We start from the raw sequence: 13,244 nt of genomic DNA, 5'->3' as shown, positions 1-13,244 counted from the left end.
GTTCAAAGTTTACTTATATTTCAAAAATAAAGGAATGTATGAGAATGTGCTACTGTCAGATTTCCTGCTCCTGCTTTCAGGCTGGAATCACCGACTCGATCTTTGAGCATGGATGCACCACGAGGAATTAATATCAAAGCACAAGCTGGGAATATTGAAGCTCTTTCCCAGATGGATATCAAACTTCACAGCAGTGATGGTGTGGTGAGTACAAACCCTTCTGTTTCCGTAACTATGGTTGATGTTGCTGTCTGAATATAACTAACAGCTTCAAGTCTTTTTTCAAGTTCTTTTATTTTAATTCCTTAGATTTTAGGAGACAGGATAGTAAATTTAATGGTGCCAATAATAAGACTTTTATTTATGGGTCAGATTAAATAATAACACCAATTGATATAATGCTTTATTAGCTTAGAGAAATGCTTTCTGATAAAACCACAGTAGCACTCAGCTCCCCACTAGCACGGTGATCCCCAGGCACGCAAATAGGGTCCTTGACCTAGAGCAGACACTCAGCCCAGAGCTGCTAAATTAAGGAGATGTCATGAAGAACTGCCCCATCAGCAACAGCACGCCTCCTGCAGCAGACTATCTAGGGCTTCCATGAGGGTGTACAGTGCCAGTTCTTCCACAGAGGACCTCCAGACCAACCTGTATGTCCATCCCTAACAAGCTGGCACAGCTGTAAAGCATCAGCACTCAGGCCAGGACAGACCTGAGTCCAGCAGCAGCAGCAGCACCTATGTGATGATATTCAGTGTATGAGCGGGGGTTCCATATCTTACCATAGAATAGTTTGGATTGGAAGGGACCTTTAAATGTCATCTAGCTCCACCCACCCTGCCATGGGCAGGGACACCTTCCACTCAACCAGGTTGCTCAACCTGGTCAGGGTTGAAGGTAGATCCAGCCTGGCCTTGAACACTTGCAGGGATGGGGCATCCACAGATTCTCAGGGCAGCCTGTTCCAGTGCCTCGCTACCCTCACAGGGAAGAATTTCTTAATATCTAATCTAAATGTACCCCTCATCAATTTACAGCTGTTAGCACTTATCCTATCACTTCACTCCCTGATAAGGAGTCTCTCCCCATCTTTCCTGTAGGCCCCTGCTCTGAGATCTCCCAGGAGCCTTCTCTTATCCAGGCGGAAGAAAACCAAGTGTTTCAGCCTGTCTTCATAGGCGAGGTGCTCCATTCTTTGGAGCATCTTTGTGGCCTCCTCTGGACCTGTTTGAGCAGGTCCATGTCTTATAAAGAAACACTGTTCCAGATCGGAACACAGTGCTGCAGATGGGGTCTCAGCGAGAGTGCTGTAGAGGGGGAGAATCATCTCTCTTGACCTGCTAGCCACACACCTTTTGATGCAGCCCAGGATGTGACTGACTTTCTGCTCTGGAAGTGCACATTGCTGGGTCATACACAGCTTTTCATCCACCAGTATTCCCAAGTTCCCCCCAGAGCTTTTTTCAGTCTACTCATCACCCTGCTTGTATCCATGTTTGGGATTGCCCCAACGCAGGTGCAGGATCGTGCACTTGGCCTTGTTGAACTTCATTAAGGTCACTGCAAAGAAACAGGATAGGCACCAGCTTACCCCTTTCCTGTGTTCCAGTGTTTACTGAGAGCCTAGGTCTCAGAGAGCTTTGTATGTAACAAGTCTGGGTAGAAGGCTATTCTTAAATCACTGCTTGGACAGTCGGGTTGTTTTGTGTTGTATGTATTATCTCTAACAAGTCCATTTATCCTGCTTTCTCCCATTTAGCTTTTACTGGACGCTGAAACTGTGCGACTGCCCAAATTGCCTGAGGGTACAAGGGGTGGATCCGGTATTTCTCAGGGGCTCTACGAAATCTGTGTTTGTCCAGATGGAAAGCTGTATTTGTCAGTGGCCGGCGTGGGCTCCACTTGCCATGAATACAGCCGTGTCTGCCAGTGAGGCACCAGAAAAAAAACCTTGCTGGTTTGATTTTTATATTACTGCTGAAGAGCATTACCCAAACCAGAATTTTAAGAGTTTTAAAAACAAAGTACTTCAGTTAGGAAAAAAAAATCTGTGTCTATAATTCTGGACTACAGGGTGAAAAGGGAAGAAGAGCACAAATGACATTTCAGCTTCAAAAGAATGACTTGAATCAAATTACATGTTCTATCAGTAACACTTTGAAAACAGCCTTACAGAGAGCATAAAAGAAAGGAGTATGATTCCTTGCTGAACTATTACTCAGTCAGACAATTACGTCACTGTTAATATTTTTGAGCTCTGTGGTTTTTTTCTCTCACTACATGTAACAATTACTGCATTAGTGGGTGAAATTAAATTGAGGGAATAATGCTAAGACAAAGCATTAGTTAGGGAATTCGAAAAGTGCCAGTAAATGGTCTATGCAATTTTGTTCTTGCAATAACACAAGATATGAAAAATGTGGTATTTGTATAAGTTCTGTGTAAAAGGTTAGTTTGCAAATAGCTTTCTGTTTTAGTTTGTCAGCATATACGCTGATTTGCTTATTACTGAGATTTATATAAAAATAACCAATACAAAAAGCTTCAGGAGTCATTTATGCCACCTATGTCTCAAATCTGTTCACTGTACAACAGCGAAATATGTCAGCATATTTTATAATAGCAGTAGTTTGTTTTATTGCCTGTACTGTCATACTCATTTAAACCCCATGCTAATTCAACAAGGCAATTTGCTTTGCCAGCTGGACTAGTAAAAAGAAAAAAAAGAAGAAAAAACTATATGGCTCCAGATTGTCTGACACAAGGAACTGTTTGGGCGGTGGGGAACAAAGTCCCTTTCTGCAGCCCACAGGATCCAGTTAAGAGGACTATTTCATTTACATCTGCAGCTGTTGACTGATACTTCTGATCCTGTCAGACCGAGACTCCATCACAAATGGAGAGAGTAAAACTAATCTGTATTATTTTTTACATTTGGATACAAAAGAAATGCTCACCAGAGCTGACAAACCATTTATTAACCTTGTAGAGAAACACAACTGCAGACCTATTCCCCTGTACAGTGTTGCACTAAACACAAATAAATTGTTTGCACACCTCTGGGTAGCAAGATTTGTTTTGAATAGTCTGTTCTTTAAAACTCATGGGATTTTAACTCCTTTTTTTGTATATATTTGATAATATTATTACCCAGGTAGGAGCTGCTATCACATAGTGCCTTGGTGTCTATTTAGAGAAAGATTTTAACCCGTAACTGTTTTTAAACCACGGAATGTCCATCCTTTAGAGGAAGGAATCATCATCCTTAAAGCAGGAGAATCAGAATGAAAGGATTACTAAAACTATGCTGTTTTTTAAACTTTCTACTTCAGCTCTGGTGGACAAGCGAAGAAACCCAACACTCAGTTATAATCCAAGATACCAACATAAGACTGAGCTGAGAAAGAGCCCCCAGTTAACAGTATCCACTGCTATTGTGGTAAAGTTCTGGGTAGTCCCTGCCTCAAGGGCTGCCTTTGTAATTTATCCAATGAGTCTAATGTACAATACTGAAATTGCCCTTCATTAGCAGGGTGGAGCCCTCAGTAATTAATGCAGACTAGAAGCGCTTCAATAGGAAAAGTAGGAGACTTGCTTAAGCTAAACTTTTGGGTCCCCCCAGGCAAAGGAGGCAAGTGAGCTGAGGTCTCCCATGTTATTTGGAGAGTACTGATTGCTAACGTGTTCCCTAAGGGAAAAGGAGGAGGACTCACATCTTCCATTTCTGAAATCCCCTTTTCCTGTGCTTAGATATCTACCTTCAGAAGTGAATCTAGGGCTGTTGGCCCTAAAGGGAGGAATATATATCTCTACTCTACAACTGTATCTTTCAACTACTTGTGTCTATATCTCTCAACTATATCTTTCTACAACTAAGCCCTCAGCTGAGGCAGACTTTAACAGAAACTGTCTCCAGCATTCCTTTTAAGTCAGTTTAGGTGTTTCCAGCTCCATGTGCAGGCTTTGCAAAACAAAGTATAAGCAGGCTTAGCTTATTCACTGGGTAGAAAGTATGAGTATTAAAATAAAGGACAGCAAATTCCATTGTGTGTGCCAGACGCTGATAAACTGCTGCTACAAGTAACTTGGAGGGCTGTAATTTCTCCAGTCCTTTATATACTCACCATAGCAGCAAAACTGGACTTGAGTCCTTAAAGAATTCAGCTACTATCTAGTTGCAAAGACATTTGAATTGTCACCATACCTGTGTTTCCTGCATCAAGGAATATATGCCCACTTCCATGTGGTACCAAACTACTCATTCACCTAATCTAACTCTTAGATATTAGCCAGATACTGTAAGTAAGTATATTAGTTACAGTCTGCCTCTCCAGCTGGCAATGAAAACATAGCATTTAAAGTTAATGCATTTTAAGCCTTTGGTTTGGACACACATTTTCAAATGTGATTTGCAGTTAATACAGACCAAAGGACTGAATCCAGGCTTCCCAGGTTACTACTGGAAACTAACCCTTAACCCTGAAACTACTGAGTACTTGGAAGCCACTTCTGTTACAACTCCTTACACTGAAGTTGCTCTGGGTTAGTTATTTTTACAAAGCCGTGGTATACAGCTGGGAAAATAGGGGTGCAGTTCCCTGGCTAGTAACACTACTAAGCATTTTGGCACCTCAGTTACACATTGCAGTAAATATTGCCTTTCTTATGGAAGTAAAATTTTGGACTTGCCTCCGATCACAGGAAGATGCTGAGTCATACCAGGATCAGCTCTGCCATCAACCAAAACACCAACCTGCCTCTCTTCAGTGTTTAAATTCCACTCTTACTTTCATTATGCTACAAAACTGGCATTGAAAATATAGTTGCATTATATGAGTTTTTTAAAGCATGAATGGCAACTTAGTGTCACTGAAGAATAATTTGGGGATTTTTTTCCCTTTTAGGTGTGGCTAGTGAATAAATGAAGTTTATGCTGACATTACCGCAGTGTAGTCAGAATCTGAATTGTTGTTAATCTCAGTGTGGTTCACACATAGTATCTTTTCTGATATCTCTGTGTGAATGTATTTCCATCCCTCTTTAATACTTCAAAATTACGGTTTCTACTTGAATCAAACTTCAGTTAGCAGTGATTAACAGAAAATTATGGCACAGAAAAGTGAGTACTCACTTCTCTAGTCTATTTTCAAACGTGTTATGCAAATGGAGAAGAAAAAAACACACTACCCAGTGTTCACAACAGTGAACTGTATTGTTTGTGGTTTTTTTACCCTCAAAAATAAGTATTTACAACAGTTCTAGTAACTGGTTGGGATTGTTACACAGTGGAAAAGTAAAAATATCAAAACGGTAGCAAAACTTTATTGGTGATTGCCCAAACACAACCCTCTTTGTTCCTATTTCACAGTCCTTTAGTAGTGACATTTGTCTATTTTTATAAAGCTTTATGCAAAAGGAAGTTGCAAGAATTAACTGAAAACTGACTTCTTGAATAAACTGTATACATTTTGAAAAGTCTGCTTTTGCTTGTGTGTTCCAGTGAAACATCTTAATGTTTTCATTTTAAAAACAAAATTATCTTCCCAAGACTCTATGCATGTGAAATGTACATTATTTAAAAAGATGAACAAAAATCTTGGCCTCAAAAAAATTTTACAGAAGTCAGAAAATATTTTACAACTAGGTTCCACTGCACATCTAGGATTTCTTCATCTGTGGTAGTTGAAAGTAAGCAAAATATTATGTCAGTGTTACTGAATTCATCATCCAGAAAGCAAACCAAAGAAATAAATGACAATGACAAAAAACTCATTGACAAATATCTGCATGAGATAAAAAAGTGTCTTCTTCAAATGAAAACATGAACTTTGGCTGTCAAGTTTAATTATTTTTGAACTATTACTTCTGCCTGTGTTCCACAATACTAATCCAGCCATCCTCGAAGTGTTCAGATCCAGCAAGAGGAAATCTCAAAGTTGATACTACCCTCCTTTAATTGGAGCAATTACAATAGATTTTATTAAAGCCTCATTTAAAGCAACCCAAGTACTGAAGTGAATGCAATCCTTTTAATAGCTTTTAAACTCTAGTTTTCAGATCATGACAGTAACTTTATTTTGGTGATGATTTGAGTAAAGACATTGCAGAAACTGCATTTCTTTATACAACAAACCACTTATTTTTCTTTTGGTAGCTGGCTACATAGAAGTCTATTTCCTTAAGAAAACAAACAAACAAAAAAAAAAGTTGCCTGTAGAACTGATTGACATACACCTGGCTGAAAATACGTTTTCTCTCATATGAACTTGTGCAATGTGCAGAATTACTTGTAAACAGGATTTTTGTGAAACCTACATGCTAACATTTACTTCTACAGACCCTTACTAAGGAATCATCAGATAATGTTCTGAGTTTCAATGCCCAACTTAAGAACAAATATGTTATTTCCCAGGGTTCCCAGCTGAGCCAAAAGGAAGGATTAATTAAGCATTTATTTTATTTACTTATATTAAAACAGGGATTAAATGGCACTTATGAAATCAGTTTCTATCACAACATGGTTTCCTGGTCTCATAAGGCCTCTTTATTCAGGCTAGCTATTACAGTGAGTTAAGCAAATGAAAATAAGAGACTTCCAGTTGACACGCCACTCTTGCCTGTCTCTCTCTGCATCCATTTCATGGCTTGATGGTATCAGCCCAGGAATAATAAAAGAAATTACTTTTTCTGCATCGTTCAGGTTTTCTTGTTCACCCTGGATCAATATTTAAAATTGCTTCAGAGCATTAGGTTCCTAAGAACCTCAGCTATTTTCTTTCTCACAGTGTCAGCACTCACAATATATACAATATAAACAAAATGCAAATATAATAAAATAGTTTGGTAGCTATGCACAGCCAGTTTAATGGCTTATAATAATACTGGTAAGGTAACATAAGTTGCTTACAAAACATGGTTATGTGCCTAAAATTCCTCAAGATATCACCTAAAAATGGGTAAGCGTTCATGTTGCTCCTCTGTTAATCATTTGCATACAATCGTATGTTTTAAATCTATTTAAACTGAAAAACATGAGAACTGTCTCCTTTTGTTAGTGTCTTGCTTACCCTCAATACTATCCATCTGACTTAATGCACAAAGGAAGTAAAACTCATCTGGTTCTATCAAAATTCATTCTCTGTTGGGATGATGGTTGGAGAGAAGTCAGGGCCAGTCACTGGTGACCTGAAGACCTCTAGTTGATGGGCTATAAAAGTATTACACAGCAGGCAACAGCACACAATTAAGTTCATTGGCTGTTTTCCCCTGAAATCAAATCCCCTTGAGGTATACATCGGACTTCCCCATCTTCCCGCATTACCCACCAAGTATACCCAGGTCCCTGAGCAAAAGCAATCCCACGAGTGGGTTGCCTTTACCTGAAGCAGGAATAACCCAGACGGTCTTCCCCAGCAAATTCTTCATGTGCACCACAGGAACTTTGTCCCCCTCTACAATATGTAAAAGTTCTGACTGGGCTGGGCCAGCCCTGTTGGCCGATCCTCTGGTGTTGACCAACCAGGTGGCCTTTGGTAAGTGCGTATCCCAACACTTGAAAGTTCCCCCACCCATTGCTCTCAGTGTGGTTTTTAACAGCCCATTGTACCGTTCGATGTTCCCAGAGGCTGGTGCATGGTAGGCGATGTGATTTACCCACTCAATGCCATGCCCTTTGGCCCAAGTGTCTATAAGGTTATTCCGGAAATGAGTCCCATTGTCTGACTCAATTCTCTCTGGGGTGCCGTGTTGCCACAAAATCTGTTTCTCAAGGCCCAGGACAGTGTTCCGGGCAGTGGCGTGGGGCACAGCGTATGTTTCCAGCCATCCGGTGGTTGCTTCCACCATGGTAAGCACATGGCACTTGCCTTGGAGGGTTGGTAGGAGTGTGATATAGTCAATCTGCCAGGGCTCCCCATATTTGTACTTCAGCCATCGTCCTCCATACCAAAGAGGCTTTAACTGTTTGGCTTGTTTAATTGCAGCACATGTTTCACACTCATGAATAACCTGGGCAATAGTGTCCATTGTTAAGTCCACCCCTCGGTCATGGGCCCATCTATGTGTTGCGTCTCTGCCCTGATGGCCTGAAACGTCATGGGCCCACCGGGCCAAAAATAATTCACCTTTATATTGCCAATCTAAGTCCATCTGAGCCACTTCAATCTTAGCAGCTTTATCCACTTGTTGGTTGTTCTGGTGTTCCTCAGTGGCCCGACTCTTGGGTACACGGGCATCTACATGGCGTACCTTCACCACCAGCTTCTGCACCCGGGCAGCGATATCTTGCCCCAGTGCAGCAGCCCAGATGGGTTTACCTGTGTGTTGCCAGCTGCTCTGCTTCCATTGCTGCAACAACCCCCACAGGGCGTTTACCACCATCCAAGAGTCAGTGTAGAGATAAAGTACTGGCCGCTTTTCTCGTTCAGCAATGTCCAGGGCCAGCTGGATGGCTTTCACCTCGGCAAACTGACTCGATTCGCCCTCTCCTTCAGCAGTTTCTGCATCTTGTCATCGAGGACTCCATAGAGCTGCCTTCCATCTCCGATGCTTTCCCACAATACGGCAGGACACATCAGTAAACAAGGCATACTGTTTTTCACTTTCTGACAGTTTGTTATATGGTGGGGCCTCTTCAGCACACATCACCTCCTCCTCTGGTGGCATTCCAAAATCTTTGCCCTCTGGCCAGTCCATGGTAACTTCTAGAATGCCTGGACGACTGGGATTTCCTGTTCAAGCTCGTTGTGTAACTAGTGCAGCCCATTTACTCCATGTAGCATCAGTTGCACGATGTGTAGAGACGCTGCCTTTGAACATCCAGCCCACTACAGGCAACTGGGGTGCCAGGAAGAGCTGTGCTTCAGTGCCAATCACTTCCGAAGCAGCTTGAACCCCTTCATAGGCTGCCATAGGCTGTATCTCTTTCTCAGTTGGGGTATAGCTGGCCTCAGATCCTTTGTATCCCCAGTACAGGCAACTGGGGTGCCAGGAAGAGCTGTGCTTCAGTGCCAATCACTTCCGAAGCAGCTCGAACCCCTTCATAGGCTGCCATAGGCTGTATCTCTTTCTCAGTTGGGGTATAGCTGGCCTCAGATCCTTTGTATCCCTGGCTCCAAAAGCCAAGGGGTCGACCTCGAGTCTCCCCTGGATTTTTCTGCCAGAGGCTCCAGGTAGGACCATTTTCTCCAGCTGCGGTGTACAGTATATTTTTAACATCTGGCACGGTCCGGCCTGGTCCAAGGGCTACTGCATGAACTATCCCACGTTTAATTTGCTCAAAGGCTTGTTGTTGCTCAGGGCCCCATTTAAAATCATTGTTCTTCTGGGTGACATGATAGAGAAGGCTTACAATCGAACTGTAATTTGGGATGTGCATTCTCCAGAACCCCACTGCACCCAAGAAAGCTTGAGTTTCTTTCTTATTAGTTGGTGGAGACATTGCTGTTATCTTGTTGATCACATTTGTGGGGATCTGTCTACATCCATCTTGCCATTTTATTCCCCAAAATTGAATCTCCTGTGCAGGTTCCTTGACCTTACTCCGTTTTATGGCAAAACCGGCTTTCAGCAGGATTTGGATTATTTTCCTCCCTTTCTCAATGACTTCTTCCGCTGTATCGCCCCACACAATAATGTCATCAATGTATTGCAGGTGTTCTGGAGCTTGCCCCTGTTCCAGTGCAGTCTGGATCAGTCCATGGCAAATGGTAGGGCTGTGTTTCCACCCCTGGGGCAGTCAGTTCCAAGTGAACTGGACACCCCTCCAAATGAAAGTGAACTGTGGCCTGCACTCTGCTGCCAAAGGAATTAAGAAAAATGCATTGGCAATATCAGTCGTGGCATACCACTTGGCTGCCTTTGACTCTAATTCATACTGAAGCTCTAGCACGTCTGGTACGGCAGCACTCAGTGGCAGTGTGACTTCATTCAGGCCACGATAGCCTACTGTAAGTCTCCACTCTCCGTTAGACTTTCACACTGAAAGGGTGAGCGGGTCCTGCTCATCACTCCCTGACTCTCCAGTCTATGGATCAGCTGATGGATGGGAATCAGGGAATCTCGATTGGTGCAATATTGCCGCCGGTGCACTGTTGTGGTCGGGATTGGCACTTGTTGTTCTTCGACTTTCAGCAACCCCACAACAGAAGGATCCTCTGAGACCAGGCAAGGTGGACAGCTGCTCAATTTCCTCAGTCTCCAAAGCAGCAATACCAAAAGCCCATCAGTACCCTTTTGGGTCTTTGAAGTACCCTCTCCTGAGGTAGTCTATGCCGAGGATGCATGGAGCCTCTGGACCAGTCACAATGAGGTGCTTTTGCCATTTCCTCCCAGTCAGGCTGATTTCAGCCTCCAGTACAGTCAACTCTTGGGATCCTCCTGTCACTCCAGAAATATAAATAGGTTCTACCCCTTGACAGCTTAATGACATCAGGGTACACTGTGCACCGGTATCTACTAGAGCCTTATACTTCTCTGGGACTGATGTGCCAGGCCATCTGATCCACACAGTCCAGTAAATCTAATTATCTCCTACCTCCATCTGGCTGGAGGCAGGGCCCCTCTAATAGTCATCACAACGCTGGACACTGAAGTTGTGTTGAAAGGGATTATTCTTCATTATCACAGGAGCTGGAGTAAAATCAGCTCTTCCACTCCATCTGGGAACCCACTCACCAGAGACTGAAGCCGCAGCTCTCATGGGATGATCAGTCTTGACCCTTGCTTCCCTCTTCAATTCACTTACCCGTTCCTCCAAAGCTGAAGTAGGTTTTCCACCCCACTTCGTCATGTCTTCCGTGATCCTGCAGGTAAAACCATAGGGTGGCCCATGGCGTATACCTCCTGTATCTTCTCTCTCGAAGAATAGGGTGCCTTTTGTTAATAGCTGAGACGTGTGTTGGTACACGTGAGGAGCTGGATAAATCAGATATATCGTCCCTCAATTGTCTGAGATCCTGGGACAGTTTTTCCACAGCTGAGATGATGGAAGGGGTGAGATTGTCTTACAACTCTTGGAGTTTATGAATCATTTCATCCACTGTTAGTGGTACTGTCATTCCAGGTTACTGTTGCCAATGAATGGGCATATGATGACGGTGCATTCCATGTTAGTTTTCGCCACATGGGTCGTGTACATTCGACTTCATCTGGGTCTATAGGTATATCCCTGTTATTCGGCTAGATGTGATAGATCATCTCTACAATGGCTGATTCCCTCAGAGACTGGATGCCTTTGTCTAAAGTAGTCCACTTGGCCGCACGACTCATAACATTGTCTTTGTATGGAAACCTTTCTTTCACAACTGTCAAGAGCCACCTCCAAAGACTGAGGGACTTTTTCTCTCTTGCAATTGCTTTGTCAATTCCCCCTTCTCTAGCAAGTGATCCCAGCTGTTTGGCTTCCCTACCTTCTAGTTCATGACCATCGGCCCCATTGTCCCAGCATCAGAGCAACCAGGTGATGATGTGCTCCCCTGGCTGATGGGTAAAATCTTTTCGCATATTCCGTAGCTCAGTTGAGGTCCGAGGTCGAGAAGCCACCTCTTCTTCTTCTTCGTCATGTGATGATGACTCCTGATCAGATGCTGGACCGGGTGGTGAATACATTGTTTCTTCATCTTGCTTCACCCTTCTTGCCTCTTTTTTGCTTTTTCTCTTGCTTACAGGGGCAACTGATATTGGTACAAATTGGTTCTCTCGTTTAGCTGCAGTGATTATCACTGTGGCTTGAGTAGCAACTGTACTTGTCGCTGGGGGTGGAGTAGCTGCTGTGCTTGGAGCTGCGGTATCTGCACTGTCTGTGGCAGTTGAAGTTTGAGTAGCTGCCATACTTGTCGTTGGGGTAGCTGTGCTGTCCATTGCAGCCATAGTTTGGGTAGCGACTGTACTTGTTGCTGGCGGTGGTGTAGCTGCTGTGCTTGGAGTGTGCTTGGAGTAGCTGCACTGACTGTTGCTTTGCTCCCAGATGCAGGGGCATTTTTTTCCTTTTGAAGGTGCTGGATAGTGTTGAACAAGGCCCTGTAAGCACAGGCCAAACCCCAGCACATTGCCATGATTTGTCCGTCTCTGGTATGGCCAGACTGACCACACACCTCATTTAAGTGTTTTACTAATTCTTCCGGATTTTGCACTTGTTCGGTGGTGAAATTCCAAAGTACTGGAGGGGCCCACTGGCCTAGATACTTGCCCTACTATACCACACACCCTGCCACTCATGGCTATCCAGCCTCAGGGAAAATCTCTTGGTCCTCCTATATCGTCGTTTAACGCCAGACAAGGCCCAAACCTGACTCTGCTTAACTCTTGAAATCAGATGAAACGGTTATGGGCAAAACACACTCTGTATGCGTGCCAACAGGGTGATCCCCATCACAATCAGCAAACAGGTCTCAATGGTATTAAAAGCCATTCAAGAACATCAAAACTCTCAAATGATGCTGTAAATGGTCTGAGAGGGGGGCTGGGAGGGTAACAGAATGTCTCCTTCACAGGTTGACCACCCGAGAAGGAGAAAAAAGATGTGTAATTGCCAAGCACCTTTATTATATACCTCCCAAAGTATAAAGGTGGTGACCACACTGGGAACATAAGCCAGATCAGTTTCATGATCAATGATTCTATTGTGTTACAAGTCATTATCATAAAGTACAATGAGACAAGAACCTTAGCCCAAGCCCCACAATTGAAAAACTCTACCACAGCAAATACTGGCTCTAAGTAAGGTACGATATACTGAGACTGTGAGATCAAGAGGAACAACTTTGAGAGCAAATAAATCAGCATTGTGACGAGTGACTATTAATCTAAAACAATGAATGCTTATCACAAATACGATTAGACACACTCCAGTCAGATCTGTCGTTATCTCAACCCCTCGTGCCCCACGTTGGGCGCCAAAAAGAGCTGTCATGGTTTAAACCCAGTCAGCCACACAGTTTCTACTCCTCCCCACCCCCCACCCCCGGCTCCCAGAGGGATGGGGAGAATTGAGAGAATGCAACTCCCACGGGTTGAGATAAGAACAGCCCAGTAACTAAGGTATAACACAAATCACTACTGCTACCACCAATGATAATAATGATAAGAGAAAATAACAAGAGAAGAGAATACAATACCACCGCCGAACGAGTTCGACCCCTCCCGAAGAGAGCCCGTGCCCTTCTGGGTAACTCCCAGTTACCTCCCTGGGCATGACGTGCTGTGGTATGGAATACCTCTTTGGCTAACTTGGGTCAGGTGTC

General features: G+C 43.4%; 1 protein-coding gene across 5 annotated transcripts in view; it reads left to right on the top strand.

The window, feature by feature from the left end:
- Positions 1-5,478, top strand: part of SGCG (sarcoglycan gamma) — a 126,895-nt gene extending 121,417 nt beyond the window's left edge. For all 5 annotated transcript variants that reach the window (XM_065678538.1, XM_065678537.1, XM_065678536.1 and 2 more), the window contains 2 exons: positions 81-204; positions 1,763-5,478. In XM_065678538.1, the coding sequence (XP_065534610.1) occupies positions 81-204; positions 1,763-1,936 (298 nt within the window). In that variant the 3' untranslated portion in view covers positions 1,937-5,478. The remainder of the gene's footprint in view (positions 1-80; positions 205-1,762) is intronic.
- The last annotated feature ends 7,766 nt before the right edge of the window (positions 5,479-13,244 follow it).

The sequence above is a fragment of the Lathamus discolor genome, chromosome 4, assembly GCF_037157495.1.
Source record: "Lathamus discolor isolate bLatDis1 chromosome 4, bLatDis1.hap1, whole genome shotgun sequence".
In the NCBI taxonomy this organism is placed as follows: domain Eukaryota; kingdom Metazoa; phylum Chordata; class Aves; order Psittaciformes; family Psittacidae; genus Lathamus; species Lathamus discolor.
The sequence above is the reverse complement of the archived record's forward strand: the minus strand, read 5'-3'. Positions and strand labels throughout refer to the sequence as shown.